General features: G+C 33.0%; 2 protein-coding genes across 2 annotated transcripts; both read right to left on the bottom strand.

Moving 5' to 3' along the window:
• Positions 1-3,423: 3,423 nt before the first annotated feature.
• Positions 3,424-6,647, bottom strand: LOC130636709 (inactive hydroxysteroid dehydrogenase-like protein 1). Its single transcript, XM_057446527.1, has 2 exons — positions 5,826-6,647; positions 3,424-5,587 (listed from the first exon to the last, which is right to left on the bottom strand). The coding sequence occupies exons 1-2, from the start codon at positions 5,993-5,995 to the stop codon at positions 4,744-4,746; spliced, it is 1,014 nt and encodes a 337-aa protein (XP_057302510.1). The 5' UTR covers positions 5,996-6,647; the 3' UTR covers positions 3,424-4,743.
• A 169-nt stretch (positions 6,648-6,816) lies between these two features.
• LOC130636710 (ras-related GTP-binding protein A-like) lies at positions 6,817-12,499 on the bottom strand. The gene is made up of 9 exons (XM_057446528.1): positions 12,343-12,499; positions 10,907-11,006; positions 9,661-9,724; positions 9,323-9,545; positions 9,078-9,173; positions 8,482-8,604; positions 8,205-8,296; positions 7,799-7,914; positions 6,817-7,413 (listed from the first exon to the last, which is right to left on the bottom strand). Exons 1-9 carry the CDS (start codon positions 12,355-12,357, stop codon positions 7,325-7,327), a joined length of 918 nt encoding a protein of 305 aa, XP_057302511.1. The 5' UTR covers positions 12,358-12,499; the 3' UTR covers positions 6,817-7,324.
• Positions 12,500-13,476: the final 977 nt, after the last annotated feature.

Below are 13,476 nucleotides of genomic sequence, written 5' to 3'. Positions count from 1 at the left end.
ATGTTTTTCTTATTATTCTCCATGATGCAAAACATATTTCAATGACAATATGATAGGCTTCATTTCTTATGTAAAGTAGGTTTAAATTTGTTTTATTTTTCCACATACTGCTACACATTTTTAAGTAGAATGTATAGATGATACATTAACAGAGTGCAGAATTGTATCAAGACGATTTCCCTATTTGTTTGTGCACTCATGGACAGAAGATTGGCATTCACCAGGAGAATATTATGCAACATTGGGGGACAGCACAAATCCATATTATAAATGGAACATCCACGCTCCCGACCCAACCAAACAGGAGCAGTAAGTGAACATTTCTTTAAAATACTTTTATCATACAGTATTCTCTTCAATTAACGGATACACTCTAAATTTCAGACACATCTGATTAGCAGACACTTTGGTTATACACCGACCGTTTTCTAGTCAAAGTCTTTAAAAAACTTTCCAAAAAGCGAACATTTAATTAGCGGACAACGTTTTTTGCACCAAAAAGCAAATACGGCTTTTTTTCATTACGGAGAGGCTAGAGATCGCCAAGATAAATAGCAGAAAATAACAATTAATTAAAGTTTTTTTACAATGAAATCTTTAATCATTTATCCATCATTTGTTAAAATTTGTTTGAAAAACCTGTAAAGTTTGAAGGTTTGGTTCGTCATCATTGTGTTATTTTTCTTTTGTTATACATAAATCGGCTTTATTTTCTAACTTGGGGCTTAAAATGTAATACTTTTCAAAAGGCGGAAACTTCCAATTAGGGGACACTTTGGTCATACACCGATGATAATTGGAGAGTATACTGTAATATCTTTTCCTTGTATTGAACCTAACACAAAACGTTTCAAATGGAGATGGAAGTTGGGTGTATGTTAAACACATTGTAACCGGGAGGCGGCTAACTCTAACGTCGTTAGATTTCATTTTTTGATGCAATTTTTGATTTTATTTAGAGAATTTTTTCGAATGAACAACGAGTTAGAAGACGCAGCACATCAGTATATGAAATCTGTGAGCATTGGAATCTCTGACACAAAAACAACAACTCAATCGATCAGCTACTCAGTGTCAATGGAAATTGAAAGTGCATTTAAGAAATGTTCGGCAAGTTCTGAATCTAGCATCAGCCAATCATGGCAGGTATTTTCAATTACATATAATTATTAACGTTTCGGGTAAAAGGAATTACACACAAATAACGTAACTTATATCTCTGGAAATTAATAAGGCCCAAAATTAAGGCGAATCATGAAAATTTGCGTTAATTATATGCCCCTTATTAAAATTACTACTTAATTTAATTAAAGTTTACTTTTCTAACAATTATAATACAAAGGTCTTGATTTGGTACACCTACCGGTTTACTAATCATGTGAGAACGTAACGTGAACGTAAAGATAAACATATTTCCTGATTCGCGTTATTTTGATGCTTTCTGTAAATCAGATGAGCGAAATCGCGTTATCTGCTTTAACGAAAAGCCATCAACAAGCATTCAGCCGCTTCTTCCTCCACCATTTTTAAAAAAGAAAGTTGACGGTTATTTAAATATTTTAAATGATATAGCAAACTGCACCAACTCGTTGGCGTATTTTTAGTCATTATGTTGCTGCGGAATGCATCAAGCTAAGGTTAATTGAGGCTGACACTTTTTGTTCTTTTAGAATGAAGAATCCACGACTTACTCTCAGACAACAACTACGACAATTAAAATAAATGTTCCGGCCTACACTCACGTTGTCGGTTACCAGCTGGTCGGGAAGTACAACAACCAGTTTAATGTTGGTTCACAGTTGTACAGGATTACATCTATCGACGAAACTGGTAAGAAAATGGATATGTTTGTGTCACATGTGTATGAAATTGATGTGGAAAGTCTTATGCGGTCTGGTACACCTGCATCTAAGGCTGGTGCACCCACTCCTTCGGGAAAAGCAAAAGAAAGAAAAGAAAGAAGACCTGAATCAGAAGAAAGGTATGATAAACATATCAATCACCACCATGAACATCATCATCACGGAGACAAAAAAGAACTCTAAGCTGGTGTACGCTCCAACTTTACACATACTTTAATTTCGGGATTTGATTTGCTCTTTGAGTTATCTTTTTGTAATTTTGTAATCAGCATACAAAAGATTAACAGTATGATACGTGTCCTTTTTTGATGCATGGCCAAACTTATTACTGGTTTGTATACGATGCAGTCCGGGTACTAGCAAAGCTTTTTTATATATTTAGTCGCACGTTAATCAAAGTTAAAACTAACGCTAATTATTTATCGACGTTTCCATTACGCGTTGATAAATTAACTCTAATTCTGCTTAACACGAATTAACGCTAAAAGGAAACGAAGGTTTACGGAAGCAAAAAAGCCTGAAGCCAAGGTTGATATTTTAAGTTACCACTTGTAACCTAAGTTAAAAGTCAAAATATCAATAAAATCAAATTTGTCAATTTCGTTAACATCGACATTTGAATTTTCGCCAAATTCATTTTTTTATTATATACCAAATTAAATTCCGTGAATTTTTTCGCAAATATAGTCAGTTTAGAAAACATTAGTGATATAAATATGCATATTAACATTAAAAGTACAAATATACGCCGATGTAACTGTAATCTCCTTGATCGTTTTTTCCTTCAAATACAACACTTTTAGTACACATTTAATGACAAATAATCTCTAATAATTATCTATCAAATTTAAAACATTTTTGAGTGATATTTGGGACCTCGAAATTTTCCTGCGTGTAACTGTGTATGAGATAGTTTTAATACGAAGACTATTGCGTACAATTTTTTTTATTAAATCTAAATTTATAAGAACGTCGAGGGTTACATTTTACCAAAAGTTAAAGAAGAAGTTAAAGAAAATCGTACGAGTATACTGAGCCTAAATTTCTGGGTAGATTACAAGAACAAAGTATTGTGAGACTAGAATTACTATGAAACAATATTTGAATAGTTGTCTTAATAAACCATACGAATCTCACAAAAAAGAGGATGATATTTCAAAATAAAAAAGCATCAATTTGTTGATGTCAATATCAAAGGTATAGATCGTTAATGATCAACATTGATTTCTTCTCTTGAAATAGTGTTCAAAAATTTTAATGTTGGCACAACCTACCCGCAATCCAACGTAAACAATACAACACAAGGTGGTCACCATTATACATTCGATTTTATTATTCAACGCCTATCTAATATTAGATTACGCCTTCTGACTTAAAGCTAAAACACTCTTTTGCAAATTCGCGCAATAAAGATGGACTCCAAGTTATTGCGCAAGGACAGATTCCGGAATTAATCTTTCTTCCGCATCTTCTAGCCAGGAGTAGTAATTCGCAATAGTTTTTGTTTTTCGAATTCAAAGAAAAAATTCACATTTAACTTTTCGACTTACAAGAAAAAGACGAGTTATTTCTATCGTTGTTTTGCTATATGAAGGTTTACAGGGAAATATCTTAAGTATTTGCATCAAAAGAAAATTTCAAACGACTACATCAAATCTAAATGTGGAAAGCCTGTGATAAAAAAATACTGGAAGGCGTCAGGAAAAACGAATGGTAAGGGGATCGCGAACCTTTCCTCGATTGAGATTTTCCTGCATTGATCCGCTTATAACTGAACCAATAATAGGCGCCAAATAATAAACCGATTCCAGAAGAGGTGATGGTGGAAACAGGATACGCTCGAGATTTAGATAACAGTCAACATGATAAAGAATGGCAAAGAATGGGATTTTGTTGTATCAGAAGGAGAGTTAAGAATTACATTTGATATTTTTGACGATCTGTCAAATGTCTTAATAAATACGTGTTTTTTTTATTTAGTGAATGTTTGGAGGACTATCGGATTACCATTAAAAACAGAAAATTAGAGATTTTTTAAGCTTTGTTAAATATTTTTAAAAGAGCACTGCCATAAAGTCGTTTTCAGGTAAAGGGCAATCTCAGCGATCAATGTTCTTTAACAGAAGATATGAGAGTTTATTCTTTCACCTCCAGACACCTTAGATGTCTCGGGAAGAATCAAACTTCAGGAAAATCAGGAATTATTATTTTAAAAGAAGGTGTCGAGGTGCAGCTGCATAATGTCAAGGTCCAGCTGAACCATGTCAAGGTCCAGCTGCACCAAGTGAAGGTTAATGTCAAGCTCAATTTTTCTTGTGCAAAAAAATAATGAATCTAAAACAATAAATCAAAAGGGTACCTTGCATCATTTTAAAATTCATATTACAAAAAGGGGATTACATGTGCAAACGGAATCTAAGATGTGCAAACGAAATCTAAGATCCCCCCTGGCTTAACAGACAGAGGAGCCGTGGTCAGTACAACTGGACCTTGTGTCGCCGCAGTGCAATCCAAATTTTATACATTTTATAAAGGAAAGAATATTTAAGTATATTGTAAGCATGTTTTGAGGCCGAAATAAGAGTTTTTACAAGCATATACATAAGCAATGCTTACAAAATAAATTGAAGAAAAAAATTCATAAATATATATCAATTTGCAAGCAAATGAAAAGCGAACAAAGCTGCAATTAAAAAAATCGCAGCTATTTCGCGCTTTCAAAATATCCCCCAAATTAATAACAAGTTTATTTATATTAACTCTGTTAATATAAATAAAAACTAATATATTTATATTAACTCTGTAAAAAAGTTATTTGAGGTACCCTGACAGTTTCTTTTGCATACCAACAACAACGCCATTATTGAATGCAGAAAACAATTCATTGTGACTTTTCCTTGCTCACAGAAAGTCCAGTCAACCATCGATAGAGAACAGGGTTTAAGTACACAGTACAAAACATGTAAACACGTTCGGGCAAAAGCTCGCCCACAAATCCAAACAAACCATGAAACCAGTAACCATAGCAACGCTGCGTGACACCTAGCGTGCGTAACGCATGTTCTGCATAAACATCTGGGTCCACCATCATAAAATTTGACGCGGCATGATGCGTCATCGCTGTACTGACATAGCCAGGTTGCACAGCTTGGAATGTCACACCTTCACTGGAATATTCGTACTGAAGCGCTCGTGTAAATGTGTCCACGAAACCCTTTGCTGCGGAGTATGTCGTCATGAGGGGCGTGGGATGCACACTTGCTATTGACGCGATATTAATGATGGCGCCATTTTTTCTTTGTACCATATAAGGTAAAACAAGATACGTCATCAAAATGGTAGCACTGATGTTTAAATCGATTATTTTAAGTTGGGTTTCTTTCGGAACTGTTAAAAAATATTGCAGTCTATCGTAGAATATTCCAACATTATTAACTAAAAGACCCACATCTAGCTTGCCTATCTCGTTTCCAAGTCTCTCGTATTCTTCTCGGTTTGATAACAAGCATAAGTCCATAGCAAAACATTTCACGTCTACTTTATACAACGACCTAATCTCATCTTCCACCTTTTGAAGTTTTTCAATATTTCTACTTACTAAAAACACATTCATTCCCCTCTTCGCCAACTTACGAGCATATGAGCGACCAAGTCCTTCAGACGCACCAGTGATAACTGCCCAGCTTCCGCCATATTTTTCGCTAAAATCTCTGGCATACCAAAACCTGTAATAAAGAAAAGTTGTTGGTGTTTATACAACGTGGCGAGAATGAAGTCAACTCGTCTAATTGTATCATTTACAAAGTCAGGGGGGAGGTCGCTGTGCAAAAGCATTTAACATTACGCGATATTATAGGGAAAAAATTAATACATTAATTAGAGAGGGGGGGGGAGGCATCTATCAGGCACCAAAAATTGCACAAAAATCAACCTTAAACAGAATGTAATTAAAACAACGTATACCTTGGTACAACATAAGTTCTCATTGCAGACCATGTTTTCACAGCAAATGACAAGACAAGCTTGGTAGTGTAGATCACGCCAATAATAGCTAACGTATCTCTTGCAAAGATAAGATAGTTTCCAACATCTTGCAACATCGCTGTGAAGGTGACATGATCCACATCACTCATCTTTTAGTAAACAATATGATTTGGTTGTATGTGTGTATATACCCTGCTGTGTTAAGATATGTTACAAAGTTTGCACGTGTAAATACATGGAATAATGGATAGACATAATGCAAAAAATGAAATCAGGACGAAGTTAGCTATAAGATTTTCATTAAAAATTCCGAGTTAAGCAATTAGATTGAAAAAATATTCTTTTGCTGTTGTTGTCGTTATTGTTTTTTGTTGTTGTTTTTGTTTTTTTCTGTTCTTCACGCCAATGTAAGGTGTTATACTTTTTTGTTTTTATTTCTGAAGCAGCTGTTGCTGCTCTCATGTTTTTAATGGTACATAACACAAGAGTAGCAAGATAGAACAAAATATATATTGCAAAATAAAAATTCTCGTAGTATACCTGAGCGGGAGAAATTTTCCTGTTATTCTTACAAGTCGAGGTCCTTAATATAGTGAATTACGCTGAAATTTATTTTCGCGAATACAAATTCAAGAGAGGATATTAAAAAATTATTTTATGATTCCAGGATCAAAGACTAATGGAAAACCACTACTTTAAGCTTCATATTTTCGCTTTATTGTGAAAAAAAACCTCGTACTTTTTAGAAATAATAAAAAAAATTTAGAATTTTTCTATTTATTTTGAAGAATAAAGTTCTTCTAAAAATTCTGCGGAAAATATTTTAACTCTTAAATGCATTTCAATTTCACTGATTTAGGGTATAATTGCAAAAATTTCCTTTGTGAAATTTTCTCACGTTATATATAGTTCAATGCAACAGTACAAGTTAGTTTTAAGAAATAAGAAACAGAAGAAATACCCTAATGAATTTACAAATGCATTATAACATATTCATTGCGTAAATTATACTATACATACAAGAAAAAAGAAAAATTACGACTTGAAATAATAATAACAATCTATAATTAATAGTACACACGATTATATATAAAAAAAAGTACACCTGTTGTAATTAGGAACACGTTCAACCGTAACTTCCGCATAATATGTAAAGTTGATTTTAAAAATACAGCAATGTGATAGCTAGAAATCCTAATTTCAAAAAAAATTATACGTTATTTCCATATTTCGTAGAAGGGAGACGGATAAGGGACTAAAAAACTTCCATGAACAATATTTTACATGCCATCAGATTATAGCAACGCAGGTTTGATCGCAGACATTGAAAGAATGATAGCTCCGTGTTAAAAACAGTATTTACTTGGGGTACATGTAAAAGTAGCCGGTGGGGTGATTAACAAATGCTCCTCCGAAACTTAACACTTTTTTTCTTTTCGTTGAGAATTTTTGTTACACGAATAGAGTCAGCGTTCTAACTACCTCGCCAGAGCTTCTTGATCCATCTTTTCCAACATTTCAAAATGTTTTCTTGCATTTTTGATATTTAGTAAAGTTACTGCGGACACTAAAAAAACATGTATATGACAGTCATGATATTGAATAGAAGAACAAATAAAAGGCGATAAGAACGTCATATATAGGATTGTTTTCCGCCTTTGACAAAAAAGTCACTTATATTAGAAATTGTAATTACATGGAGAATTTTTTTTAACTGGGTTGTGATTTAGCCAAAGCAGGATATTTCAACTCGGGGTAAAACAACCGCGCTAGGATTTTCGCTCCGGAGCGAAATATCATGTAATCGCCAAAAAAATTTCAACCTGGGTGGAAAAACCATGCGCATGATATGTGCATGCAAAAATGTAACTTTCAAGATAAAAATATCAAAAAAAATTAAATAAAAATAGATGTTAATGTTTTAGACTTCTTCACTTCATCAAGATACTTACATATTGAAGTGTCAGAAAGAACAACCATTGCATATGTATTTGGTGTAAAGACATCGACGAAAGCTGCAAATGAGCTGTTTCGCACTTCCATGCTGTGAAACTGGGTGTGTAATTTGCTAGGAAAATAAAGGTGATGAAAGTTTTACAATAACTCACATTCTAACAGATAACATATACATTGCAAAAAAATATATTACATTACTGATGTTTTGCTTTCTAAAAGGCCTAACTTGGCGACATACAATCCAGGTGGAGAACTTGTGTTAACGCAGAGGAATAAACAGTAAAGGAAGATTTTGAGACAGGGTGAGATGTGAGATGGTGGCAAAGGGTTGGTGACTACCCGACGATACAAGGACAGATTTGACTGTTGAGCTGTACCCAAAAAATAGTCAACTACACTGACCTGCAGCTTAGCTTAAATTGTTTTATTATATTGCTAATTTTCTCAAAGCGATGTACATCTTTGTGTTCTTTTCTCTGACAATGTGAAATGACCTAAAATGAAAGAAAACTAACAAGTTGAAAAGATTAGGAGACAGAGGGCAGGGTTTTACTAGAACAATTGAAATAAATCAAAATGATCGTTTCCCAAGAGAAACACGAAAGTAGGAAAATAATTTAATAAAACCAGATAATTTGAAGAAGAAAAAAACAGCCGTAATAAGAAAGTATAAGAATACCAAAAATGTAGCTCTTTCAAACAGCAAGACCTCATCAGCTTCAATAATTTCAGCGAATCTACCTAAATTTTGCTCCAATTGTGACACGTTGGGTATGAGTTTATAAACTATCGACGACCACGCCTGAAATAAAAATGACGTAATGTAATGTTAGTAAAAAAACATGAACAATAAAATATACCAAAGTATTACTTCAAATATTGCATCTACACAGTAAAACACAAGCGCCGTAGGCAGTAATTCCATGTTTTTGTCAGACTTGCCAGCATTGGGGCTGAATAGCATTTCAGAAAGGTTAGGATCAGCTAGCATTAAGTTTCCAAGTAAACACTTAAAGGTAATGCTACAGTTTTTACTTGGAAACTACGGTTGAAAAATACGGTGCTTCCAGCATGTGCACAGAACACTGGAGGTTCATTAGAACAAATAAAGGAAGTTTGTTGTTTGGCAAATATGTTTGGATGGTGAATGGGGTGTTCAAACTACCTCTGTTAATGCAACAAACGTTTTCCAAAAAAGTAATGAGAACCATTTATTTATAAACACCCCCTTTATAATTCGATTGAGTTTTTTTAAATCATCTCTTCAATACATACCTGGTATAAAGTTTCATCCCAAATTGATGTTGGAAAGCAGACACACTCTAATGGTTTTGATAACTCCTTTAATTCATTCTCACGTTTTTGAAAGACCTGAAAAGCGTTCAAAAATCAATGTCTGAATAAAAATTCTGAAACAATTGTGATCAAATTAATAGAACCACAAATAAGTATTTTTATAACAAAAATTTGTGTCAAACACTTTTTGGAATTTTTAAATATAAAATTAAAATTCGGCATACTGCGTCTCTTTGGTCCTCTTGTACCAAATCCATTTTGTGAATCAAACAAAATATTTTTGCCTCTCTTGAATGTTCCCATATGGCTTCCAAACAGGATTGATAATAATGTATGTCTTTCTCCAGTTCACGACTTTCCACATCAAATACATAGATCAAAACAGCTACACTTTTAAATATATTGTCTCTTTGACTGGCAAAATAGTTTTCCATGAATGCTTCTTGGCTATGGTTAAAGAAATTTGTAACAAAAGTCCCAAGAATTTATAATTTTATGTATTGCAATTTTATTGTATAATACCTTTTAAAGTAAAAAAAGCAAAACAAATGGTTAAACCTACCCTCCACAATCCCACAAGTTTAAAACAAGGTTAAGAAACCGAACGTGAGAGTGTTCAACATCAACTAAAACAAAAAATTTTTAAAGAGGTGCAAAATGATTTTTCAAACTTGCTATGTGCCATTATAGATGACCCTACACAGATAGCGAGATTTATTTATCTAGGCTTTGGTAAATTTTACCTATTAAGGGTTAATCAAGTGTAGTATCGTTAAAATAGATATTTATTCTGGTTTTACATTAAATCTTTTCCAATTTTTCTCATTTTCCTTTTCTCATTTCGAATTTTTTTATTTTAAAAAAAGATTAAGCCAATATTTGATCACTTTGCAGCCACTAAATGAGCAATCACTGGTCCATTAACGAGAGCCTGGATTCCTTTAGCACTGTTTTTTTGTAATTTTAACATTGCCATCACTCTTTTACTTAAAACTGCTTCAGCACTTGTTTATTTTTTATATAAAAACATTATCAGTTTTAAAAAATCTTGATCGGCTAAAGATTGTGGAATATTAAACTAGTAAGTTTAAAAAACAACAACTGATTTATATTAATGCAAGTTCTTTTCATTGTTTATGTTTGCGCCAGTGAATGACTGCATGGCCAGCATCAGCTGTAATTTGCAGTTACCAAACACAAAAGGGCTATATTCATCATATATTTTAGTTTATGGATTAGCTGGATGTATAGTTGAGTTTGAATTGACTTTCCCTGCTTTGTTTATTGACAAAAAATCACAATAATTATTAAACTTGACTGTACAAACATCATATTCATCAGAAAGGTAAGATTAGTCATGATCAAGTTTGAAAGTAACAATGTATGATTGCCAGGTTTTAAAAAGCTAAGTGCTAATAATTTGTTTGGGCATTACAGAAGGATATATTGACACAGTCAATGCACCTTAGTGTAATTACTTTTTTGCAATTGGACATTAAAGCTTTTACCTTTTGTGTTTTGTAGAGTTTGGGATTTCTAAACTCATTTCTTTCACAGGTTATAATTTGGTACAGAAAGCGTACAGGTACAGGAAATATTTTTACTCTCGTTTTTTAAAAAAAATTGAATTGAAACTTAATTGGTTATTCAAAAATATAGTGGGATATGCCACACACAAAAAATGGTAAAAAAACATTTAAAATTTGCATCATATAGTCCTCAGTTTTAAATTCAAATCTGAAAGTACGATGAAGCAAATTGCATCAAACAAACATTTGATTGTTAAATAAACATTAGAAAAACCATACTTGTTGCACCAAGCCTTCTAGTATCTCTTGCAATGAAATTTGCAAATATAATCGAACGCATGCTCGTTTTACCACTCCCTGACTTTCCCATCAACAGCACCTAATGACAAAGAAGAAAATTATTTCTTGATCATATAAATATTTTTCAATGTATAAACAGTTTTTGCTTTTAACTTGACTTAAAATTAAGAAAATGTTGCTAGTGCACAAATATTGAGCAAGGGGTGATTTTCCCAACATCCGTTATCTTCAAAAACCCCAATCTATAGCTGTAGTGTCTTATTTATAACCCTAAAGATAGTTCTCAATATTCCACTAATGTTACTGCTGAAAAGAAAACAAAAGAGCATTAATCAATAAAAACAAAATAATAACTATACATTAGGCCATCTAATGTTTGTCATGTTATAATCTCAAACATAAAAGTAAGATGTGGTAGATACGTGGAAACTTTGAAAAGCACAAAAAAGTTTTTTACTTCTAGAAGCAAATGGATCTTTTGTGGAAGGTACTTGGTAAAAATAATTATTAGCAGTGAGAATATATTCACAGCACAAACAAATATTATTGTTCAGCGCAGAAAAAGACATTTAGTAACATAAATAACATAACATAAATATTTGTGTTTTTCATAGACCTTTTTGAATGTTTACATTTTCCGTGGTAAGCTTTTTCGGCTGCTTTAACAATTGCGTAGCAGGCAAAAAAATGCAGGCTCTGCATGAAGTGAGGTCCTTTTTTAGTCTGTTTCTTTGCACAAAGGTTCATTACGACTTTATATGAGTATATGTCAATCAAAAGTATAATAGTAATAAAATATATTAGTCAATAATAGTTTAAAGCCTGAAAAATTTTACTCTCAGTTTATTAGTTGTGGGATTTTATTACTGCTATATTTATGGAATAAATAATATAAAAATACTAGTTGTTAGCCCGTGGAAAAATCCACGGGTTTGCTCGTCCTTTTCATACTTGCGCAGCTAAGCTACCATTTTGCGTGACAGACGGACAGACGTATACAGGTATTATCATATAGATATACAGTTTTTTCAGAACTTCCACTGTTGAGTATATGACTATTAGTCTACCATTATGTTTATGTTTGGTATTGGGTACCTTAACCATGACGTTATGTGCTGATATGCAAATGCGCTATAATGTCGGCACCCTCGTAATTGGATGACAAACACCTTAAGCAATACACTAAAACATAACCAAAATAAGCTATAATCCCACAGAGAATTTGTCACAAATTCTACCTAAGTGTATGTGGCTAGAATTATATATAGCACTATCTTGAAAGATATTTCTTCATGCTTGTTATGTTTTGTTTTTTCCACAAAAAAAATGCTTAAATCTCAGCCTTTTGTTTTTATTTTTGTTCTTTTTATAAAAAAACGTATGTGATATGCTTACAATCACGCGATAATTCTCACCTTTTTCCTCATCATTAATCTTCGAAATCACTGTTTGCAAGTTATGGTTACTGATAGTAGCTAAATTTTAAAATAAGACTGTCTACCCGAGCCGAACAAAAGTCATATGATTATGATATCCAGCAGAAAGAAAACATGATTTTGGCTATGTGCAGGTGAAATTTTTCTCCTCGGTATCGCCTTAAATAGAGTGAGAATGTCGTACATCGCCGTTTTTTCCGATTTAAAGCCGAATCTCCACCGGAACGATTCGCGACGATTTTTGTGACTAAAAGTTGAATTGGTTTCTACTTTTTGACGACCAATCAATATGACGATCGCCGTGAAAATCGTCCCGTGGAGAGTCGCCCTAAAAAGGCAAAAATTCCTGGGAAATAGGGTGGGCAACCAATGCACACCGCGTCCAGTACCTTACATTGTGTTCATCACCGTAAAACCTTTAATTTAGTGCGGCAGAAAAAATAATTATTTTGACCATGCTACACTATAATTAGAGGGAATAAAATACCTTTGTTTTAGTATTTCAAAACCGCACTAATAATTAGAAGAAAACAAGATTAGAACAACCGCATTAAATTAGAGGTGACAAAAATACTTTTTTTTTCTTATTTCTTTTTTTTTTTCTTTCTTGGTTTTGAACCCAGCCCGATTCTCTTCGAAATTCTTTAACCCCCTAATGTCTTTTCTTTTATTTGGCGAAGAAGGTTCTGGTTTGACGACGTAAACTCCGCTGGCAATTCCAAACAAACATTCAGAAGTGGCGTGTGGCTTTGTGTTTATGAAGTTCGCTTCGCAATCACACAGAGTCCGTGGCTCAGTCCACAGCGCGGGCATGTATAACAAGTGCTTTACCACAGCTACGGTCAATCCATGCCATGTGACGGAAATTGGGTAGGTATTACCTGTGTATACTTAATGTATACATTTCGAACACAGGACCCACATTGATAACAGTGTTTCCAACACTGAAGTAGTGGCTATATCCTGTGTTGTAAATATTCGAATAATAATAATAATAATGATAATAATAATAATAATAATAATAATAATAATAATAATAATAATAATAATAATAATAATAATAATAATAATAATAATAATAATAATAATAATAATAATAATAATAATAATAAT

This window comes from Hydractinia symbiolongicarpus, chromosome 3 (genome assembly GCF_029227915.1).
Source record: "Hydractinia symbiolongicarpus strain clone_291-10 chromosome 3, HSymV2.1, whole genome shotgun sequence".
Taxonomy (NCBI): Eukaryota; Metazoa; Cnidaria; class Hydrozoa; order Anthoathecata; family Hydractiniidae; genus Hydractinia; species Hydractinia symbiolongicarpus.
The sequence above is the reverse complement of the archived record's forward strand: the minus strand, read 5'-3'. Positions and strand labels throughout refer to the sequence as shown.